A 20,709-nucleotide genomic window follows, 5' to 3' on the forward strand; every position below is an offset into this window, starting at 1 on the left:
CTATCATTAACATCATTCTTCCACATGCAACCAAATCGTCCTGGCGGAATGCTGTACCACTTCGGAAAACGCCTAACGTTACACAACGATAGTAATATCAATGTTTGCTACGAATTGACATGACACAAAGTAAGAGTCTCAAGATGGACAGTGTTAACTTGGCAGGAAATGTCCGCGTAGCCGAGGACACTGACATATATACTATACAAAGCCGTGCCACTCAAGAGGTAACACAAATCCACATCTAGGGATACTCCGTTTTAGGTCTCGCATTGGCTGTTCATATAATATATTCACGATATTTTCGAGATCCTCATCGTCTTTCTTGCTCCTCATTCACGGTGTAACCTTAGCAGATAGAAAGGCTATCTACCAAAGCTGTATTCATTCTTTACATTCTTCGTGCTCACATAGCCCTAAACTGTTTGAATGGGAGTTAAGCGAGTTGTTTAAGATTTCAAGTCCAATGAGAATCCCGCGCTGTTGTTCGGCTGATGGCGACGCCCTATCGTGTCCATCACCAACAACCTTCAGGAGGGATATCCTCTCAACTGTATGCGTAGAATGTCAAATGGTTGAGAAACCACACTGTCAAGTCGCTGTTTAGTTGTTCGGGCAATATGCCGTACCCTGAAATCCCGAGCTCTACTGAGAGCGTCAGAATCCCCAGTCTTGAACCCCCTTCTGTCTGGAGAGGGTTATAGTTGGCCATGAAGCTATGAGGTTAAGCCGAGTCCTCATTGAATGTTTTTAAGAATGGAGTCAAAAGCCAATGCTATACTCTTGGAATAAGAAGTCTCAATATTGAGTAATTAATCGTGTTCTCATTCGATGTCCTATGCTGTTACCAAGTGCTATCCCAACCATAAACCATACCCATCCAGCCGAGCACCCTTTTCCGTTACAAAAGCCGCCATAAAGTTACATAAAGTAAACCCGAAATAGCTACACTGACTCCTGCCAAACTCTGTGCCCCACAAACCTTATGGTACCCTTGGGTATCCTCAGAGCTGCGCTAGAGGAAATGCGAGTTGATATCGACGGCACCAACACCTAACTGCCTCGAACTGAACGACTTGCATTTGAACGAGCTTGTCACTGCAGAGAAGATATGCTTTACAAACAAACTGAATCATCTCCATTATCATGAGACTGGTTATCCGAACCGTTGTTGGAGCCCATGATAGAGCCAACAAATTCCTGGTACTTGAACACCTCGCCTCTCTTGGCACCAAGATGAGCGTTCATATTGCGGTTGAAAGCTCGTCGTCCAGTGAAACCATTCATGATCTTATCAACTTCACTGGCAGTTAGAGCCTTCTCCCCGGGCTCGGGTGCTGTATCAAGAAGTGCTTTTCGCAGCTCGACCAAGTCGACCTGGCCGCTGTCATCGTCGTCAAAGGCAGAGAAGGCAGACAGCAGCTCAGCGCTTGGTGAAAGTGCTGCAAGTGCGTCGGCAAGCGAGTTGAGGAATACTGCGAGGGTGATCGTCTGGGGTGCTGATGGAGGAAAGAACTTGGATACGTCGGCTGGGTTTGAAGGCAGGCCTATCGAAATTGTCAGCTAGTGTTATCTCATCCATCACTTTAGTTGTTCATACCCAGCTGGTTGAGCATATCCGTAACATCCTCGCGGTTTACAACACCATCGCAATCTCGGTCCATGATCTGGAAAGCATCTCGCAATGTTCGGACTTGGGTTGCTTGCAGTTGCGATAGCGCATTACCATTGCCAAGCGACTTTGATACTGGGGTCCTTGGGGGCACCGGAGACATACGCGAAGGCGAAGAATTCATCTCGTCTCTAACAGGTGTCTTGGCCTTTGGTGTCCAGCTGGGTTGTGTGCTTGTGGGAGTTGTTGGTCTAGCAAAGCGCGAAGTCGAGCCGAAAGGTCCTGCCTTTGTCGGTGATCCGGTGGGTGTAGTGTGTCTTAGGGGAGAGGGCGATGCAGGTGATTCGGCGCGACGAAATGGAGAGCTTCGAGTAGGTGAAGAGCCATAGCCCAGAGGAGAAGGCTTGTATGTTACCGGCACAGACTGAAAACAACGGCGTTAGCTGGGACGGGCGTCACTTGTCAGGGATTCTCCGTCATGGAAGAAGTACCATTGTGCTTAACGTGGGTCCGGCGAGCGGAGATGGACAATTAACAGGTTTGTAAGAAGACGAGGAAGAGAAAGGCGACAATTTGACGTTGACAAGTGAAAGTTAAGATAGAACGTATCGTGGAAATGATCAATTGGCCGTGGGATGGATATAGATAACCGTTGTCGTCATTGGGAAAGAATTGAGGTTGTAATGCGCTTTAACGAGGTGTGATCCAAAGTAAACAATGAAAGTGGTTCCCACGGAGATGCATGATAAACGCCACGAATTGTGCCACGAAGAGTTGAGCCACATGTGAAAGCCAAGATTGGAGAAGTCATGGCACTCGCATGGCGCTAACGAGCATGGGGGTGTGCTCCAACCACAAGCTGAAAGCTGCAATTCAGGGGACGCAAGGGAACGAGACGACCCTTTTTCTTAGTGGGGAGCATTTTGAGTGGACGAGGTTTGTGCTCTGCTGACACTTTTTCAGCTTGAAGATTTTCTATTGAATGGTAAAGATCCAATAACTTGATAGAGATGATATTGCGATCAGAAGAAATCTCAATTAGAGAGGTCAGCCGAAAACATATTTGCGCTGCTCTTAGACTTGACCAACCGTTTTCAGTTTCAGGGGCTAGCAACTATTAAAATGGGAATGAGGGGGAGAAAGGTTGGACCCGACGTAGTGGATAGAATGGGTAGGGAGGGAGTTGGTAGGTGATTGAACCCTTTGTCTAGTATCTTTTTTATTTCAAAACACCACTTTACTCAAATACACAGCAAAGTGATTTATCGTCGGATAATTAATTGACTTGCTGGATACTTCCATCTTCATCTGTCCCCACCTACAAGGAAGTCAAGCCTCGTTGCGCAAGTTGACGCCCACTTGTACTTTGTGGCGGGAACATGTCTCGGTTACAACACTGTCTTTAAAGCTGTTTCTAGTTCTGTTACATATTCGATAACAAGTGGTACTGTCTGGTGCTGTACATACTATCACAGCTGCTTTCGATCGAGGAGAATTGTTTAATTCTGTCAATTCCTTCAGGTACTGTAACGCCCAAAGTGGAACAAAGCAGAGCAGAGCGTCGATCCCACTGCCTTGCATTACATTGCATGCATTCACCGCATCCTTTCACTCAACCCTCTCGGACTCCCCGAGCTCGAAAACGAAACGCAACGCAGCGCAACATCGCCCGATCCGGAACCTACGAGGGTTCTAAATCGTGAGGGACTCGTGTTTCGTGTTTCGTGTCTCGGAACCCCGGCCTCAATCCGCCTTCGGCACTGTCTTAGCTTGTCTTGCATTGCATTGCCTTGTCTCGTCTCCTCCATTATGGCTTCTTCGTTCCAGTCAACGTTGCCATTCTTGACCAAAACAACCAGCAACAGCGCAAACAACCACCACGGTCACGGTCATAAACACAGCCTCAGCAATTTCTCCAATGCTTCAGTCTCCAACCGAAGAACCTCCCTGGCTTCGTTTCACTCTTCGCGCCCCGAATCGCAAATGTCACAGGCCTCGCCGCCTCCCTCGAGGTCACCTCTTCCTCCTGGCCCAGAGATCGATCGCATTTCCGATCCCAATTCGCAGTCAAAGACGCCTTCGACGGGTCTGTCCTCGCAGCATTCATCACTTTCCGCTCCTCGAAGGATCAACCCTCATGCACGACCATCGAGAAAGCTTCGCTCGCAATACCCGCGAAGCTCCACAGAAAACCATGTCGAATACATCCTTGTCGCATCTTTCGATATCGATCGAGGTCCCGTCATGGAGCACCAATACCCGGTTGCGATCACAGGAGACGAAAATATGCTGGCAGAGCTCATGTTGCCCGATCAAGCCCACGCCCGCAACCAGGACTGGACAATCTTCTTTCTTCACAAGGATACAAGTCAGGAAGAGGAGGATGAGGAGCGCAAAGTTAAGGAAAATCGAAAGCAAAGGCGCAAGAGGAGGCGTGATAGAGCAGCTGGTATAATAGACGAGGAGGATGAAGAAAACGAAGAGGATCTACCAGAGGACGAATGGGAGGACGATGATGAAGACGACACCGAATCTACTGATAGCGAACCTGAGGGCGGAGAGGGCCCTCCCCTAATTTATGTGCTTAATCTGGTCAATACCAAACATGACAAGTCGGTCAAGAGAGGGGCCATTGTCAAGGCCATGGCCATCTGCACGCGGCACCCCTTCTTGCATATTTACAAGGCAAGTAGCCTTAACACATGATTCTTGTGCTCGTGCACTTGCTAACCGTTTCAATAGCCACTGTTACTATTGGCTCTGGAAGAATACTTCAAAGCACCTGTTCCAGAGACATTGGCCATGCTATACGATTCAGTAAACGCCATGGATTTGTCTCTCATGCCTAAACTCAGTCTTCTTGAGCGCCACTTATTACAAGCAAGTGACAACAGGGATCTCTTTGTGGAGAAATTCGAACAGATGATTCAAATGCGGATAGCCGAAGACCAGCGCGAGGAGGCAGCAGATCAGTCATTGGATGCGACAAGGAGTCCGACAAAACTGACTGGTATCTCAAGAGCTGGTACAAAGGCCCATGTTGAGGGCGGCCAGTCGATTTACTCTGTTCCCCGCGACACGCATGAGTTTGAGAGCAAGGTCATGTACAAGGGCATACCAATACCTATCAAAGTGCCTGTTGCTGTCATGCCAGAAACCGTCGGTGACTTTTCACTCATAAAACTCATTCAAAACTTTTCAGATTCTCATCAGAAATCGCCCCAACCATTTGCGCTGCACCCTCACCTCACAACGAACGGAGTCAATACGCACCCTATCATTGTGCTGGCAAATGCGCTCTTGACACAAAAGAGAATCATCTTTCTAGGGTACAACATGCCCTCAGGCGAGGTCGCAGAAGCTGTCTTAGCCGCGTGTGCGTTGGCATCGGGTGGTATACTTCGTGGGTTTACACGACATGCTTTTCCTTACACCGACTTGACCAAAATCGACGACCTGCTCAACGTACCCGGTTTTATCGCTGGTGTAACGAATCCGACCTTCGAGCTTCACCCCGAGTGGTGGGACGTTTTGTGCGATTTACCAAGTGGAAGGGTCAAGATCAGTACAAAGATCGACCCTGCCCCTGTGACAGAGGGTCTGCTGTACTTCCAGCAACAAAATGCAGCTTTCGCGGCCATTGCAAGCGGTACCACGAATACAAGCCAGGACTATACGGGTGACAATGCCTTCATGGCTGATGTTCTTAGGAGCATAGCTGCGAGACATGGCGAGCGTGTGATCCGAGCAAAGTGGCGCGACTGGGTCGGCAAGTTCACTCAAATCGCAGCCAAATTCGAGGAAAGCGTTTATGGAGCTAGTGCCTTGTACATTGGAGGTGAAGATCAGGACTTGATGCCACCAGGAGCTAATGGGCATGGTTATGTCTGGGCGGATGATACAGCTAAGCATAAAGAGCTTGCTGGTAATGTGACAAGAATCGAAGGATGGCGCAACACTCGAAGTTATTACAGCTTCATCCAAGTAAGATACTGCACTAAAAATAGGGACGACTAAAGCTAACATTTCGCAGGATTTGGCACAGATATATACCATCAGGCCCCTGAAGGGCCTTGACTTGGCCCATCTTCACGACCGTTTACGAATGCAACGCTTGACCCCCGCGCAGAGCAGAGACATCTATCTCACCATCTCCAAACACGTCCACACGTACGATGAGATTTGCCTACTGCTTAGTGTAGCCCCTGAGTCGCACGCTGGATTGTTCTACCTTGCTCTTGGTCTATTCCACAAGGACCGCGAAGTCCGTCTGAGAACAGCAGATCTCTTGGAGCGTATATCCGATCATGAAGCTGGACAGCATTGGTGGAGAAGTCTCAGTCGCTTTGAGAAGCTAGCTTATATGCGGCTACGTCGAGAGGTGGATGCTGAGATGCAAGCAAAGCTTGAAAAGGAAGGTATAAGCGCTGAAATGGAGAGGATAGTAAGCTGAACGTTTGAATTGGAGTTCACGTGTGGGCGGGCTTGTAGGAGTTTATTTATGGGTTGGAGTAACTTTGACGGGTTCTCCAGGAGGTGTCATGTCTGGGTTCGCATCATATACCTTTCAGCACTCATATAGGCGGCGTTTTTCAAAGACATTGGACGAATACAATGGCACGTTACATACGAAAATCAATGTGAATCGGAAGAGTAATATTATTTAACTTGCTTTTAGGTTTCTTGGTCGGTAGAGTTACGACCTCTTTTCAGCTATCGTTCAGACCATGGCATCATTGAGAACATTTGCTACTCGAGCATTTCGTGTACACAACTTGAGTACACATCCTGATTCGTTTACCTAGAATGGCGCTGTAAATACATCCAACCGACTTTTGTCAAAGAACTGTTGGTTTCACCCTCTTACAGCGCACTGCGTGGTAGTCACAAGAGTCCGAGAGCCTTGGCGGCGTGCTTGACGTGGTCTTCGCCGAAGGTAGAGATGAAGAAGTAAGAGTGGTCGTAGCCCTGAAAACGGGTTAGCATTGTCGTTTGATGGGAATGAGAAATACCTACATCCTGGTAGCGGAGAGTCAAGCCCTCAATACCGGCATCCTTGACAGCCTTCTCGAGGTTCTCGGGGAGAAGCTGGCCCTGTTTGTAGAAGTTGTCACCAGTACCCTGGTCTATTAGCATGGTGCATTTAACAATGGCGAGAGAGAGGCTCGGAACTTACAACATCAATGAGAGCAGGGAAGTTGCCCTTCCAGCTCTTGATGAGCTCAGTGGCATCGTGTTTCTTCCACTCCTCCCTGTCCTCACCCAAGTAACCCTTGAAGGCCTTGTCGCCCCAGGGGCACTGAGAAGGGTTGGAGATAGGAGCCCAGGCGCTGACACTCTTGTACTTGCCGGGGTTCTTGAGGAACAGAGTCAGTGCACCATGTCCACCCATAGAGTGGCCAGAGATAGAAACTCGCGAGGAATCAACCTCCTTAAACTCCTTGAAGATGAGGTCGGGAAGCTCATTGGTGATATACGACTCCATCTTGTAGTGCTTGCTGTAAGGGTCCTTCTTGGCATCGATGTAGAAGCCCGCTCCGCTGCCAAAGTCATATGAGTCGTGCTCACCGGGCAAGTCGAGCTCGCGGGGAGATGTGTCTGGGTAGAGAAGAGCAAGACCGAGCTTGGAGGCGTGGGCGTGAAGGAAACCCTTCTCTGTGACGTTGTCGGGTGTGCATGTGAGGCCGGAGAGGTAGATGAGGAGAGGAGCTGGCTTAGAAGATGATGCTGAGCCTGGGAGGTAGAGAGTTGCGTTCATGGGTGTGCCGGTGACGGCGGACTTGTGGGAGAGCTTGAGGAAGCGTCCGCCGAAGCTGTTGATAGTCGCATTTGTAGTGAAAGCCATGATGTCACTGTATTTGAGGGTTGCTTGGGTTAGACAGAAGCAATTGGGGTATAAAGTTGAAAACAGTTTCAAGAATAAAGAGAGGATAAAGTGAAAGAGGAGAAATCTCAGTGGTGTATGGTTATGTTGCTATGAAATAGCTGAGCTTTATCCCAAGGAGGGGAAGCTTCCAGTCAATGGCGAGGTCTGGGGTAACCTTAACCCCACCATCGGTACCCGGATGCCCTCATCAACATGACGAATGCCGAATTATCTCCCCGGCTCCGGAATACGGAACCTCCTCCGTGTCACGGGTCGGAGACAAGATAAGAACAGTATATACACTAGGGGGTAGCAGAAAACTCATGACTAAAGACCTAAGTGACAATAAGGTTTAGACAGTATGAGGATATCTTGTAATAATTTATGATGAACTCGATATGCTCTTTGACTAGTTTATTTTCTCAGGATACATTAGTACTACGGCAGAATGTGACGTCGGGTTGGTATGAGTGTATGAGTGTATGATTGTTTCATGCCTTATCTCATAATAATAATCGTCAATCATTAGAGCTTTATCTATCTCAGCGTACATGCCCTGAATAACTGCCAAAGACTAAAAAACCATCGCTATTATCGCTAACTCCAAATACTCCGTGGCCTGGTGAGTTGCCCATTGCTCCGTCCCCAAGTTGACGATGCCAATGCAATACTAAAAAAGAATAATCGATCGCTTTAACGCAGCAGGAAAAAGACCAAAGAGATGCAACCGAAAACAATCGTGTTCGTCAACTCATTTAGCCACCCAGGTACCCATACTGGCTCTCCTTGCTCCATCCTTTTAATCTTCTCCTAATCGAACATATTCTCGCCTTTTGTGGTCTTCTTTAGTGAACAGTCAAAACTGTTGAAGAGTTTGGGCCAGCCGACACGAGTGAAATTGAACTTGAATTTGTAGTCGAAATCGATCGGGCCTATTGTGCAACCCGTAGGGCTCGTACAAGTGTCATTGCAGCCGGTTGTACGGGGGTAACAGTTGAAATATTCACCATCAGGCGCAAAAGTTGTGACGTTGCGAAGGAAAGGTTCGGAAAGTTGATGGCACTTGTTAAGTGTGTATACCTCGTGGGTGCATGTACCTGTGGAGTTGGCACCGGTACATATCAAGACCTGCGGTGATGAGGTGTCAATACCACATAAAAGAGATAACCTGTACAGTAGGGAAGAGAGTCAACTTACACCCCCGACGGCCCGCTCCTTCAATATGGGCACAGCAGAGATGCTGACGGCAGAAATAATAGTTGCAATAACAGTGAAGAACTTCATTGTAGCTAGCGGTTGGGACTCGTCTCGGCTGATAACGATAGTGGAAACGAAAGTGTTAGATTGGCGAGTGTCAATGTCTGAGATGAAAGAGTATGAATCAGAAAGATTCTTAGCAGAGGTTGGATTTGAGTAAGATATATACCCAAAGCAAGTTATGAATCTCGGTTGGTCTTTCCAATTGTTTGCTGTTTCTGTTATACCAACCTCCTGGCCTCAAAACACCACAAGTGCAACCAACCTCTTATAAGAAATGGAGTAAGATAATAAGCTTCCAATAGCACAACAGCTTCACCAAATTCTAATTCCTCCTGCATAAGAGAAAACGACTCGTACGATCAACACTAGACGTAACCTTTCATCATCGTCTCAAGTTCAATTCGGATCAGTCAAGTGAGTGCGTATCCGCCGACGTCATAAAAGTCCCCGCCAAGAGGGAGATCATCCTGTCACCAAACGTCTAGATCCTTACCTTGATACCACAGCAAAGAACAAACTGAATTAAAGCCAAGTTGGCTAAGGTTGCATGAAAACTTTACTTGCATGATCTGCAAAGCTACGGCTGTTACGGCTTTTCCCTTCCTACCAACACCCGTTTCCGGATCAGTGTGGCACAACGTCGGAGGCTGGAAAGAATATTCTGGACTTGTGGTTGGTTGGACAATTCATCTACCTGCGAGGACCCTTTCAAATATGCAAGAAGCCACAGACGCTGCAGGAATCATGTCTTTGTATTTGAGGTTGATAATCTCTGTCAGGCCCAGATTGCGTGGTATGAGAGGATGCTCCCTTGCTTGGATTGACTGTTTATCAGACTTTGTGACGTATAAAAGGCCACTGCGCATTTGAGGTTGAGTCCAAACATCAGAAGATGCCGTCATGTCTCGCGCCAGTGTTTCAGTGAAACACAATCTGGCCCGACGTAATCGGCCCATCAGACCCAAAACAAGTCATCTGCCATTTCCCACTTGACATCATTCTTTCATGGACTTCTACCGGACAGATCCGTATTGGTAACGATGTGACGTTGGAGCATCCGTCAACAGTGTTGCTGTTGGGGATTCTTTGTCCGTCTTCATCGAAGACGGCGTCAGAGACAATCAACACACTCGTGCACCGAGACACAGAAGCAAAGTAGATTTCCTTCTTGTTTTTTGTCTAGTTCCTGTGTAAATCAATCTCAATCTCAAACGCCGCGCTTGTACATGATTAATTAACCTCCTGATACACTATACAACATGTCAAGCCAGAAGGGAGCACACAACGTTCCAGCTCGATTGTATCTAAGGAGGGTCGCATGGGTATATACGCCTCGGGGGCAATCGGTTGTTTCGCGACGTGCTAGTCCTTAGGCCGCTTACTGCAGAAGTTCCTCGCAGGTCCAATCCTCGTAGCTGTACCACACGCGTAAGTAAGGCATCTTCGAGCTGCCTGAACAACCATCACTTACTAGCCATCGGGCATGTATCGCCGCACGATCAAGGGGATCTTCTTTTCCCGCATCTCCTTGATCGCAATTTGAAGGGGGTCTGTCTCGCCCTCCAGATCAACTAGCACAGGCGCATTCATGCTGCATCCAGTTAGTTTTCTGAAGTTGCTGCAGTTCAGCAAGGTGATGCGGACCTGATCTGCAGAGCGCGTGTACCGAGGATGCGTGCCCTCTCGTACTTGGTCATGTAGGGTGTGGTAGTTCGCTCGTTCTCGGGAATCTTCTTGTCTTTGAGTAGCTTGTCGCCGCCCTTCAGCGCGTTGGCAGCGGCAGAAGGATCTCCCGAGACTACGACATTATCCTGGTCTTGTCCGTTTTGTTGCTGGTCACCATCCTCCTCCTCGAGAACCTCGGGGTCGTAGTACTCGGTGATCTCCTCCTCCTCGTACATGGGCTCGTCGCTGCCTAGGAGTTAGATCCGCGTGCGCCTGCAAAGACCGCGAAGCAACTTACCCGCCAGCGCCGCCAACATCGTCATCGCCGAAATCAGACATCGTAAATGTCGTTTAATATGGACTTGATGAAGAATGAATGCGAGAGTGTTCTTAGTCCAGAGTTGCTTTCGCAATGGATGGTTTTAGAATTGCCCAGGTCAACCTCGGAAAAAGTTCTAGAGAAGAACAAAGTAAAACCTGGTTAGGCCGATGTTTTTCCGGCGCACCTTCCGCACCTTTAGACAAAGAATATCGACGCGAAGCTTTCAGGTGGATCGCTCTTGACTCTCATCCCTGTAATCCCCACACAAAAATTCATTGTCACCGCCTTAAATTGAAATCAATTCTGCCACTTCCAAGCTTGCTTCGACATTTACAAACTGAAGGCTCCTCGGCATGACAGCACTATGAGTAAACGAGAAGCTGCCGAGGCAGCCTTTGATGTCCCTCCGGCCAAGAGACTTTATCGTGGAGGCCCAGATGACTTATGTACGGCTTAGTTCCATTCTTGAGTTCTCAAGATGCATCTGCTGATATTGCGAACTTAGATATTGATGATGCTGAGGACGACTTGACTAGCGCTCATACTCCATATTCCACCCAGGACCCTGATTCACCACAAACGGTGAACACTGCTGCTACGACTCCCCGGGCTAAATTTCCTTCGGATCTCAAAACTCTTGCTTGCACATGGCCTGGTTGCCCCAAGACCTTCAATCGACCTGCCAGATTACGAGATCACCTGAATTCTCACACCAATTCTCGACCATTTAAGTGCCCTTATGATGGTTGCGATAAGGACTATATAGAGGACAAGCACTTGAAGCAGCACATCAAAGCCGTCCATACTCTTGAGCGAAAACACGTCTGTCAAAAGGAAGGCTGCGGTAAGAGCTTTGTGACGGGTACTCGACTTAAACGACACCAGGCTGTTCACGAAGGCGAAGAGAGATTCCGTTGCCAAGACTGTGGGCAGAGTTTCAGAAAGAAGGAAACATTGAGCAAGCACGTTCGAAAAGATCATCAGGGCTTACCTGCACTCCAATGCCCCGAGCAAGGGTGTCGTCATGCTTTTGAGTCCAAGGCGGCCTTGAAGCGACACCGTGATAAGGATCATGGCGAGGCAAAGTTCTGGTGCGGCGAATGCGATTTGAAGAGGATGCCCGATGGCACAGAACAGCGGGTCGGATTCACCACTGAAGTGCTGCTTCAGGCACATATCCGCCAAGAGCATCAAAACTGCATTTTCTGTGAATTCAAATCTGCCTCACGATGGGAGCTGGAGAAACATGTCGAAATGCACCATTCCGGCCAGTCCGTCGAGGATCGAAAGAACATCGCCTGCCCATACGACGAATGCACCAAGAAGTTCACTAAGAAGTCCAACCTCAACGCTCATATTCGTACAGCGCATGAGGGATTCCGCTTCGTTTGCGGCCAAGTTGACCTCAATAGTTCTGGCCTACAGGGCTGGACAAACGATCAAGGCTGTGGTGATAAGTTTAGTACCAAGAGTCGACTAGAAGATCATATCCGATATAAGCACCTCGGCCACGAACGCCCTAAGCTCTCGAAGCCTGAACCGTCTCAAGAAATGAATCTTATAGATGAACTCTCCGGTGCTGCGAACCAGGCAGAGCGAACGATTACTTGTCCCCACTGCCATGAAGCCTTCATTCGCTACCACGACCGGGATGCACATGTTGAGCTGTATCACCCACCGGCTACTGACCCATCTCTTATCCTAGCTGGAGACCAGCTTGATCCTGCCCAGTTCTTCTTCGATGGAAGTTTCTCCAACACAATAAACTGGCCCGGTATCATGCCGGAGGATGACATCTTTGCCGCTACAATGGACTATGGTCCTCCTCGAGATGACTGGCCGGAGGACGAGACCAATATACTTCTGCTGGCAAGAGATTCAACAGTCCAGGATCCTCTCATTGATCCCGCTCTTGGTACTCTCTGAAGAAAAGAAAACATTTGTGGAGGTAAAATGTTCTGGTTTTTTAAAAGGTGAAAAATAAAATAGATACCCGGCCGCAAGGCCTTGACGGTGGTCAACGTATGAGCGGCTGGCTATCATGACACCGTCAGGATGTATGAAGAATGAAATGCAATGTCACAAAAGCGATGGGAAATGGCTATGATGAAAGAAATAAAGTTGTTTGACCAAGTGTACCCAGTCCCTGGGTATAAGTGAAATTCTTTCCTTTCTATCAGTATACCGAATGCCGAAACCCAAAATGATTTTATGCCCCTCCCAATGAAGCCTAAGTACAAGCCCACTTACAGCCCAGACCAACACCGCGCAAGAAAAGGAGTCAAGTAATGACAGGAACGAATGTCAGAGCGTAAGCCCGTCCAGCATAAAAAGATACTGGCTAAGTATTTATATGTCTCGTACAAGGCTGACCAACTAGTGAGAGCCCACCAAAGCGTTACTGAATCCCAGTAAAGCCATGCCAAGGAAGCCAAAGAAGATGCAGAGGTTACGGCTATGGTTGAGACTTAGACTCTCCACAAACAACTGCAATGCGACACTAACCATAATGCCGGAAGTGACAGCAAAGAGACACCCGTAAGCAACTGCATTGGGTTGCATATTGGTCTTATCGGCGAGCTTGAACCATAGGGCCGCAACGCCCGCGCCAATGGGCTGAGAAAGACCACCGAGAAAGGCCGACCATGCCATGGCGCGCCAGCGAGAACCCAGAGCCATGTATAGCGGCAGACACATGGCGAAGCCTTCGGTGATGTTATGGACAAATAGTGCCATGAAAACATTGAAACCTAGAGATGGGTTTACGTGGTTGGTAGCGTAGGTGATGAATCCTTCAGGAAACTTGTGCAGAGCAATGGCAATGGAGGTCTGGAGGCCAATGGACAAGAATGCATTTGTTGGAACGTGGTGATGATGTTGAGCTTCGACATCTTCGTCGTCTCCTGCAGATGAGCATGAGCTATCGTGTTCAGAGAGTTCCTCCGGAACTATCGGATCTAATGGCTCTCGCGACTTGGCTCTGCTGGTTCGATATGTTGGTCTCGCAAAGGGCTCAACAGAGTCTTCACATCCATTCTCATGCTCATGCTCATGATCGTGGTGAGCATGCGAATGTTCAGGCGCGCGGTTCAGGAATGATCCAGTGGTAGTGCGCAGAATCTGGGTTTGTCTTCCAGGTCTGCTCGGTAGACTGGTTCGGCTACTTAGATGCTTGAAGCACTCTTGGCCACAAGGGTCTGTGAATCCGTAGCAGGAGTTCGACTCGTCGCAATTGCACTTTGTATCTTGTACGAAGGACATGACTCGCTTGTGAACTTCTCGCATGGATTTCCTCCTCTCAGGGAAGCCATCCGTAAGTCCTGTGGTGGTACGGCTTCGTGTTGGACTAGCAGGACGTCGCATTCCATCTCGGGCAGACGCTTGTCTCTTAAGAGGTTGCGTTGGGCTATTCAAAGTGGATTCCAGCAGAGGTGTAGACTCGGTCGCAGCATTTTGTCCGTTACCGTTGGTTAATTTGGAAAGCGACTTGTTGACAGGTGCTTGTTCAGGCGGCGGATGGGAAGATTGTCGACGACGGGCACGAGACTGTCTCCTCTCGTGGTGACATGAGGTGTCTTTGGTCGCATTTTCATCGTGTGTATGATCGCATTCGACGACGTGGGTAGGCATGAACTGGTGAAGCAATCGCGAAACTCCCTGAATGCCGATGAAACCACCAGCAAAGCAGGACATCATAACCAGGCCAGCAGCTTGAGTAGGCCATTTGGCCTGCTGGAAATATTCCTTGGACTCCGGTAGCATACTATACAATGCGGAAAATAGCTGTTCTTTGTTAGCAGAAGAGATAGGTGCTGTCAGAAGGGCCGTACCATAACACCGAAACTCAAGCTGAGGGAGCAAGCTAAGAAGACGTTGCTATCCTGGATGCGAAAGTTTCTCTTGCCAGGAAATAGTCGAACGATAACGTCAACGCATACTATGGAGGCGCCAACAACGCAAGCTGAGGATATTTGTTAGAATTGTATCCCCGGAAGCGCATTGAGGGTCTTGGAGATGAGGAGCAACTCACCAATGCCGCTGACAACACACATGATCCAGCCGCGAGTATCATTGTCGAGGCTGCTCTGGCCCACGGATGTGGCCATGCTGCTTAAGTGTATCGTCTGTGTATGAACTGATGTTGCGCCTAGAAACAAGCTCTGGTGACAAGGCTAAGTGTGAGTTTCGAGAGGGATCGAGACTTGACGCGAGGTTGTGATGGGCGCAAAGAGGCAAGAGCAAAGACGCTGTAGATCTTTTTGTTCTAGGTCTGACGTAGCGAGCGAGCAGGGGAATATCGATGCGGTTTTGTTTAGCGCAGTGAGCGGGGACCTTGTTAGTCTGGGCTCGACACAAGTAATCAATGACAACGAAAGCCTTAGTAACAAAGAAGAGGACAAAGGGGGTTGATAAAAATGCTTTACACGCAACAGAGAGAAGAGAAATAAGTTCGAGGCTGAATGTGAGTTTCAAGGGCCCTGCAGAGGCGTCAATGACAAAAAGGATGGGGCTTTGTTAATGCGCATTAGCCTGGCTCTGACGACAAATGGATCATGATAGAACAAGGAAACCACGTCTAGGCCCTAACATGAGGAATTGTTCCTTTAAGATAGTTCCTATTTCAACCTCATGCTTCAACTAGGAGAAGAGAAACTACAACGCTATAAATAATTAGCCCCTTGGAACCCTTTTAGAGGATCGAGTTGGGGGTCAACTTACACCATCATGAGGCCGTGCGTCTCCATCAAAACTGTCCCTCAAGGTTCTCACGTCTCAGCATCTGCGCATCATTGGATCACGGCGTCTCGTTGGCCGCCTGGCTTACGAATTGTCATGCCTCTTTTGATTGTAGTAGCTGTAACGAGTAGTAAAACAGTGAGACGCCAGTTAATAGTGCGTTATTAATTATAGCGATCTCCATAATTGCCCTGGTATCGTGGGGGTTGTAATATATGTGACGAGTAACTACTAGGTAACTATTCACATATTTTACAGTAGAGTCATTGGTTCCTCAACATCAAGCCGGATTTTATAGAAGCCTTCCTGCGGTTATGCAAGTCAAGTATATAAAAGCTTTAACTCCTCTCATCATGACGCCTCATACCTTGTCTGAGCTAAGTTCCAAGATGCGATTTGCACGGCGAATCAATTTCTCGTCTTTGTCATCCCCCACATCAGGTAATGCTACGCATGATATTCGCTATGGTCCACGCTAACACGAACCTACATAATGTGATCTTCCACTGAGCCTCAATCCCGAAATACGTCTCGAGGTTGATCGAGAATTACAATTCCTCGTGGATGGCTCTTCGATGAACTCGTGTCTTGTCATACACGGCAACTTACATTTTAGAGTCTCACAAGCCACGCACCTTGATGAATCAATCTGAATCATTCGGTGTCTAGAACAATCCCTACATGATTCATGCCCTGTCTTGCTTCGAATTCATGCTTTAGGTAGGGCAAGTATCCTTTCACCAGTATCTGTCGCTTTTATGTATTTTCCCTGTGTTTAAACAGCGGGATCTAATGATATTCCATATTTGACTGTTACCCTCAATCTTCAAACTACCGCGCAGTGACGTCAAATCACAGGCCTCAAGACCCCTAAAATCCACCGATAACGGCAAAACAACGGACCCCCACGTTCCGTTCCGAGCTCAGCTCCCAAAATTTCTACGGTTCGGCTCGAAAGCTATCTCAAACCCTGTGATCGATCTCAATATCACGAGGCACTGCAACTCAAAACCATTGGGCAAAGATCGGGCGTGATCTGACTCCCAGTTATTGATTTCCCACTTACTATCGTCCGTCCGCTCATTAAGATCAAACTTTAATCTACTTTCTTTTTTCGTAGCCTCGTCTGTTCTCAAGGGATAATAATCATGTCCAAGACTACTCTCGCTACTATGGCCTGCCTAGGCGCAGGAGGTGGTGCTGCTATCACTGCCGCCATTTACTCCATTCGAGGCGGTAAACGTGTCGAGGAGACCAATACTCTAGCTACGCCTCCTCCAACAACCTCAAACTCTTTCGCCGCTCTTCCTGCTCCCACCGCCTCTCCCGCTGTTCCTCCCGCCCAAGTCTTCGGGCCTCCAGCCACTGCGCCGTCCGGCTTGCCAATCGACCCCAGCGCAATCGTCAACCCCGGGGGTCTTTTCGAGTACGGCTTTCCAGGCCCTATCGCCGATGTCGCTAATCGCTCTGGCCTTGTCTCCTCCTACGATCGTCGTACACGAAACCCTCACTGGGTCGTCGAACATATCACACCTGCTTCTCTTGCCATTCGCGATGGTGATCGAAAGCACAGCAGCTTTCTTGAGGATGACTCTGTGCCACAAAAGTTCCGGGCTCTGTTGAAGGACTACTACCGCAGTGGTTATGACCGTGGTCATCAAGTTCCTGCTGCCGACTGCAAATGGTCTCAGAAGGCCATGGATGACACATTCTACCTTACAAACATGTGCCCTCAGGTCGGTGACGGCTTCAACCGTGACTACTGGGCTCACTTTGAGGACTTCTGCCGTCGTTTGACAGTCAAGTATCCCTCAGTTCGCATCGTCACAGGCCCTCTCTATCTTCCCAAGAAGGAGGCCGATGGCAAGTGGTACGTCAAGTACGAGATGATCGGCACTCCTCCTTCAGTTGCTGTGCCCACGCACTTCTACAAGGTGATCTTTGCTGAGGACGGTCGCGTTGGTGGGAACGTTGCACTGGGGGCTTTCGTTCTCCCTAACGCTCCCATTGCTAACTCAAAGCCTATCACCGATTTCGAGGTTCCTCTCGAGGCTGTTGAGCGTGCTAGTGGCCTTGAGTTTGCTACTAAGCTACCTCCCCAGAGAAGACGACGTCTGTGTTCTGACCACACCTGTGCTCTTGTGATCCGAGACTTCGCGGATAAGCAAAAGGCTTTCCCTAAGAAATAAAAGGCTAGCAAGCATTTGTAGAGTGGGAAAGGGAACATTGGTCTCTGCATACGGGGAATGAATAAGCATGAGATGCTCTATGGTTAGCTCTCAACGGATTTATAACATACACGACTGCGTATGAGAGCGTCACAGTTATGTTACATGTTTTGGCATTTAGAATTATATGCACCACCGATAGCATGTGCATTTTGCCTATGGGCTCAAATGAATGATGGGTATACAAAAGTTTTCGATTGATATATATATTACAGTTTTTGAAACCTGTGCCTAGTTCTGTAAGGATACAATGTATTTTTGCTTAGTTGCAACCAGTTAGCATTACGTAAACCACCAGCGCCAGAGGATATCGAATCATCGACGTTTCTTTTTCTGCGTTTCCTCTATCTCGCTCTCGTGTATTTTCCTTGTCGCTGTTCGTGTCGCAAGCTCTCCTCTTGACTGGGTAGGGGAGCTCTCCGTCGGGCGTCTGCCTTGTCGGCGTCAAATCCAGGCATAGGAGGTAGTGGGACCGGCATGGCAAAGCTTCCGGGCGGCGGAGGCATGCTTCCCGGTGGTGGAATAAGCCCAGGGGGTAAGGCTCCTGGTGGTAGGGCTCCTGGTGGCGGGAGGGGCACACCGGCCTTCTTCATCAGCTCGAGGAGTTGAGCTGGATCTGGAGGATTGTTGGGATCCAGGCCAGGTAAGGGGGGTGGCGGTGGACCACCGTTGAGTCCAGGTAAGGGGAATGGCAGAGGAGGTGGAGGAGCACCTGAGCCGGCACCGACACCAGGAATAGGAGGAGGTGGAATACTTGAGCCAAGGCCTGGTAGGCCTCCACCAAGAGGCAGTCCAGGAATGCCAGGCAGTCCGGGGACAGCAGCTTTCGGTGCGTCTTGGTCAACAAGAGCGTCCATCTCGTCTTCCATCTCTTGTTGTTCCTCCTCCTGTCGCTGACGACGGTTGCCACGGCGGTCCCAGGTTCCTTGGGCCTCGGCCGCTGCTTCACCGATATGGTAGCGATCCTGGAAAACATCTGTATCACCAGGTCTAGCACGGCTCCAGAAACGCGTAATACGGTCATTGGATCCTGATGCAAGGATGTGTCCAAGAGGATGCCAGTCGAGAGACCAAATAGCATAATCATGAGCAAAGGGCACCTTGTGCATTGGCCATACTGACTGAGCGGCTACTGATGACGGTTCAGGGCTGTCGTAAGGAGCAACGGTGAAGGACTGGCCAGGAGGCGGGTTTGGTGAATCGAGTAGGTAGTGGAATAGAGAGCCGTCCATACCACCAGTGCTGAGAAGATTAGGATGGATAGGATGCCATGTAAGAGTAGAAATATCCTTCTCGTGACCTTTGAGAAGGCAAATGTCACGCATCATGCGAAGATCGAAAACACGAGCGGTCTGATCTCTTGCAGATGTCGCGAGGCAAGCCCCACGGACCTTTTCAAACAGTACTTTTGTAATAGTACTCTTGTGGCCGTGTAGAGTCGTTAAACAACGGCTCGTACGAGGATCCCAAAGCTTGACAAGATGGTCCTTAGAACCAGATACGAGCAATCCTTTAGTAGGATGCCAGTCCACACTTTTAGCATCCCATCCGTGACCTTCAAGCTTGGATTCCATTTGTCCCAGAGCAAAGTCAAAGATCTTGAGGGTCGAGTCATCGCTTGCAGTGACAAATTTGGAATCACTTGGGCTGAAAGCAAGGTCTCGAATAGGGTCAGTGTGGGCGTTGATGCTCTGGACATTGTTGAAGTTTGGTTGCCAGTACTTGATAACTCCGTCGTGATCCGCCGAGATAAGCCAGTCGTCACTATGTGAGTATTCCAGGGCACGAATGGCGGAATCGTGAGCCTGCATGATGGTTTCGAAATTGAAGCCTGTTCCGTTCCATAGTGTGAACTCGCCACTGGTCGACGCTGTTAATAATCTTCGACCTTCTGGTGTCCAACGCACCACATTGATGGGGTGCTTGATTTTGTTAAGAGAAGAGTGAAGGTGCTTAATAGGGATACTGTCGGCAGCTTTTGTGACACGCGCTGCAGGTGGAAGCATCTATTTTGGTGTCAGTGATGGGGCAGTTGTTCACATAGAACGCTACTCACATCAACGATATAGCTAACACTAGGTCGCTCAGCTTCGCCAGTATATCCTCCCTTATAGCTAGGGGCACGATCATGTTGCCAGTGTGTTATAGTAGCACCATAGTCAGTCACAGGTCCTGGAGTTGAAGCGTCAGTTTGAAATCAGTTGTGGTTTATGTCTTCAGGTTATGATGTATGTGTATTCGAATGCCTCTCATAGCCCTAGAAAGAACCCCTGCTTTTATGCATGAGGTTGGCCAAAATCAAACATCTCGATTGCTCGTCTAAACAACAGTCGTTCCTTGAACATACATGGAACAGAGACATTTGATGAAGTAGCATCTCTCCCACAACTTTCATATTTTTCTGCCACTGAGCAGCTTGGCAATGCAAACACAACAGGAGACATGTCACTGAGTATGATGGGTAAACTTACGCCTGCCTCGAACCTTCACAAATGCCCCATCTTGGCCCTGGCCACCACCATGATCACCACGAGGCTCATAGGCCATCGTGACGAATTTTCTTTGGGGTATCAAGCATGCACAATAGCCTTCTTGAGAAGCGCGTCGCAGGGAGTGGGTCTTTCAAGATGGAAATGAACAACCAATGCAGCTATGAAGTCGTTGTTGGATAATCTCTGAGTAGCTAGTCAGACGGAGATTCTATATGGCGATGATGAAAATTGAATTCCTGTAAGAAGACGTTGGGGGCGGTAAATCGATTTGATAAAGAAAGAACAAAGACAATGCTGTTACTCGAGGCGCGTGAGCTTCAGTTGAAGTTCAAAGCTACGATGCGCCGATTCAAGCGACGATTAACCGGCCAACCTCAGTTTTGGAGTCACGCCTTTCTCCAAAAACTCCACGTCACATGACCTCTCTCTCTCCAAAACTTGAGACTCTCTCAACGGTTAGATCTGATGAGATAAAGTGCCTCTACTAAAAACATGCACATGCGTGAATATCCTTTCGTATACCGAAT

At 48.7% G+C, this 20,709-nt stretch overlaps 9 protein-coding genes across 9 annotated transcripts; 3 read left to right on the top strand and 6 right to left on the bottom strand.

The window, feature by feature from the left end:
- Positions 1-797: 797 nt before the first annotated feature.
- On the bottom strand, positions 798-2,492 carry FOBCDRAFT_217080 (uncharacterized protein). The gene is made up of 3 exons (XM_031175660.3): positions 2,104-2,492; positions 1,601-2,036; positions 798-1,547 (listed from the first exon to the last, which is right to left on the bottom strand). Exons 1-3 carry the CDS (start codon positions 2,104-2,106, stop codon positions 1,117-1,119), a joined length of 870 nt encoding a protein of 289 aa, XP_031046793.2. The 5' UTR covers positions 2,107-2,492; the 3' UTR covers positions 798-1,116.
- A 929-nt stretch (positions 2,493-3,421) lies between these two features.
- On the top strand, positions 3,422-6,065 carry FOBCDRAFT_237764 (docking domain of Afi1 for Arf3 in vesicle trafficking-domain-containing protein; the record flags this gene model as incomplete). The annotated part of the gene is made up of 3 exons (XM_059610174.1): positions 3,422-4,301; positions 4,392-5,596; positions 5,646-6,065. The coding sequence occupies 3 exons, from the start codon at positions 3,422-3,424 to the stop codon at positions 6,063-6,065; spliced, it is 2,505 nt and encodes an 834-aa protein (XP_059464392.1).
- Positions 6,066-6,253: 188 nt separating this feature from the next.
- On the bottom strand, positions 6,254-7,602 carry FOBCDRAFT_248673 (Alpha/Beta hydrolase protein). Its single transcript, XM_031175663.3, has 3 exons — positions 6,789-7,602; positions 6,629-6,733; positions 6,254-6,580 (listed from the first exon to the last, which is right to left on the bottom strand). Exons 1-3 carry the CDS (start codon positions 7,455-7,457, stop codon positions 6,497-6,499), a joined length of 858 nt encoding a protein of 285 aa, XP_031046796.1. The 5' UTR covers positions 7,458-7,602; the 3' UTR covers positions 6,254-6,496.
- A 333-nt stretch (positions 7,603-7,935) lies between these two features.
- On the bottom strand, positions 7,936-8,962 carry FOBCDRAFT_217083 (uncharacterized protein). Its single transcript, XM_031175664.3, has 2 exons — positions 8,676-8,962; positions 7,936-8,606 (listed from the first exon to the last, which is right to left on the bottom strand). Exons 1-2 carry the CDS (start codon positions 8,760-8,762, stop codon positions 8,289-8,291), a joined length of 405 nt encoding a protein of 134 aa, XP_031046797.2. The 5' UTR covers positions 8,763-8,962; the 3' UTR covers positions 7,936-8,288.
- Positions 8,963-9,972: 1,010 nt separating this feature from the next.
- On the bottom strand, positions 9,973-10,742 carry FOBCDRAFT_198300 (RNA polymerase, subunit omega/K/RPB6; the record flags this gene model as incomplete). Its single annotated transcript, XM_031175665.3, has 5 exons — positions 9,973-9,988; positions 10,121-10,153; positions 10,210-10,329; positions 10,383-10,649; positions 10,702-10,742. 5 exons carry the CDS (start codon positions 10,740-10,742, stop codon positions 9,973-9,975), a joined length of 477 nt encoding a protein of 158 aa, XP_031046798.2.
- A 241-nt stretch (positions 10,743-10,983) lies between these two features.
- On the top strand, positions 10,984-12,865 carry FOBCDRAFT_217088 (uncharacterized protein). The gene is made up of 2 exons (XM_031175668.3): positions 10,984-11,171; positions 11,231-12,865. The coding sequence occupies exons 1-2, from the start codon at positions 11,090-11,092 to the stop codon at positions 12,649-12,651; spliced, it is 1,503 nt and encodes a 500-aa protein (XP_031046801.2). The 5' UTR covers positions 10,984-11,089; the 3' UTR covers positions 12,652-12,865.
- FOBCDRAFT_217090 (Zinc/iron permease) lies at positions 12,847-15,082 on the bottom strand. Its single transcript, XM_031175669.3, has 3 exons — positions 14,756-15,082; positions 14,556-14,686; positions 12,847-14,508 (listed from the first exon to the last, which is right to left on the bottom strand). The coding sequence occupies exons 1-3, from the start codon at positions 14,829-14,831 to the stop codon at positions 13,102-13,104; spliced, it is 1,614 nt and encodes a 537-aa protein (XP_031046802.2). The 5' UTR covers positions 14,832-15,082; the 3' UTR covers positions 12,847-13,101.
- A 1,330-nt stretch (positions 15,083-16,412) lies between these two features.
- FOBCDRAFT_217091 (uncharacterized protein) lies at positions 16,413-17,894 on the top strand. The gene has a single exon (XM_054703736.2). The coding sequence runs from the start codon at positions 16,611-16,613 to the stop codon at positions 17,649-17,651; it is 1,041 nt and encodes a 346-aa protein (XP_054559711.1). The 5' UTR covers positions 16,413-16,610; the 3' UTR covers positions 17,652-17,894.
- Positions 17,895-20,695, bottom strand: FOBCDRAFT_217093 (WD40-repeat-containing domain protein). Its single transcript, XM_031175672.3, has 3 exons — positions 20,162-20,695; positions 19,747-19,862; positions 17,895-19,696 (listed from the first exon to the last, which is right to left on the bottom strand). Exons 1-3 carry the CDS (start codon positions 20,235-20,237, stop codon positions 18,035-18,037), a joined length of 1,854 nt encoding a protein of 617 aa, XP_031046805.2. The 5' UTR covers positions 20,238-20,695; the 3' UTR covers positions 17,895-18,034.
- Between the last annotated feature and the right edge of the window lie 14 nt (positions 20,696-20,709).

Source organism: Fusarium oxysporum, chromosome III, assembly GCF_013085055.1.
Source record: "Fusarium oxysporum Fo47 chromosome III, complete sequence".
NCBI classification, from domain to species: domain Eukaryota; kingdom Fungi; phylum Ascomycota; class Sordariomycetes; order Hypocreales; family Nectriaceae; genus Fusarium; species Fusarium oxysporum.

Excerpts from the sequence above, each read along its gene's own strand:
- FOBCDRAFT_217080 (XM_031175660.3), bottom strand. Across the intron at positions 1,548-1,600 it reads GGATATGCTCAACCAGCTGG|GCCTGCCTTCAAACCCAGCC; the intron begins GTATGAACAACT and ends CAATTTCGATAG.
- FOBCDRAFT_217091 (XM_054703736.2), top strand. The coding sequence starts at position 16,611 with ATGTCCAAGACTACTCTCGCTACTATGGCCTGCCTAGGCGCAGGAGGT.
- FOBCDRAFT_217093 (XM_031175672.3), bottom strand. The coding sequence starts at position 20,237 with ATGGCCTATGAGCCTCGTGGTGATCATGGTGGTGGCCAGGGCCAAGAT. Across the intron at positions 19,863-20,161 it reads TGTGAAGGTTCGAGGCAGGC|GACCTGTGACTGACTATGGT; the intron begins GTAAGTTTACCC and ends CTTCAACTCCAG. Across the intron at positions 19,697-19,746 it reads GTGTTAGCTATATCGTTGAT|ATGCTTCCACCTGCAGCGCG; the intron begins GTGAGTAGCGTT and ends ACACCAAAATAG.
- FOBCDRAFT_248673 (XM_031175663.3), bottom strand. The coding sequence starts at position 7,457 with ATGGCTTTCACTACAAATGCGACTATCAACAGCTTCGGCGGACGCTTC. Across the intron at positions 6,734-6,788 it reads TCCCTGCTCTCATTGATGTT|GGTACTGGTGACAACTTCTA; the intron begins GTAAGTTCCGAG and ends CTAATAGACCAG. Across the intron at positions 6,581-6,628 it reads TGACTCTCCGCTACCAGGAT|GGCTACGACCACTCTTACTT; the intron begins GTAGGTATTTCT and ends ACCCGTTTTCAG.
- FOBCDRAFT_217083 (XM_031175664.3), bottom strand. The coding sequence starts at position 8,762 with ATGAAGTTCTTCACTGTTATTGCAACTATTATTTCTGCCGTCAGCATC. Across the intron at positions 8,607-8,675 it reads AGGAGCGGGCCGTCGGGGGT|GTCTTGATATGTACCGGTGC; the intron begins GTAAGTTGACTC and ends TCATCACCGCAG.
- FOBCDRAFT_217088 (XM_031175668.3), top strand. The coding sequence starts at position 11,090 with ATGAGTAAACGAGAAGCTGCCGAGGCAGCCTTTGATGTCCCTCCGGCC. Across the intron at positions 11,172-11,230 it reads TGGAGGCCCAGATGACTTAT|ATATTGATGATGCTGAGGAC; the intron begins GTACGGCTTAGT and ends TTGCGAACTTAG.
- FOBCDRAFT_217090 (XM_031175669.3), bottom strand. The coding sequence starts at position 14,831 with ATGGCCACATCCGTGGGCCAGAGCAGCCTCGACAATGATACTCGCGGC. Across the intron at positions 14,687-14,755 it reads GTGTGTTGTCAGCGGCATTG|CTTGCGTTGTTGGCGCCTCC; the intron begins GTGAGTTGCTCC and ends AAATATCCTCAG. Across the intron at positions 14,509-14,555 it reads GCTTGAGTTTCGGTGTTATG|CTATTTTCCGCATTGTATAG; the intron begins GTACGGCCCTTC and ends AACAAAGAACAG.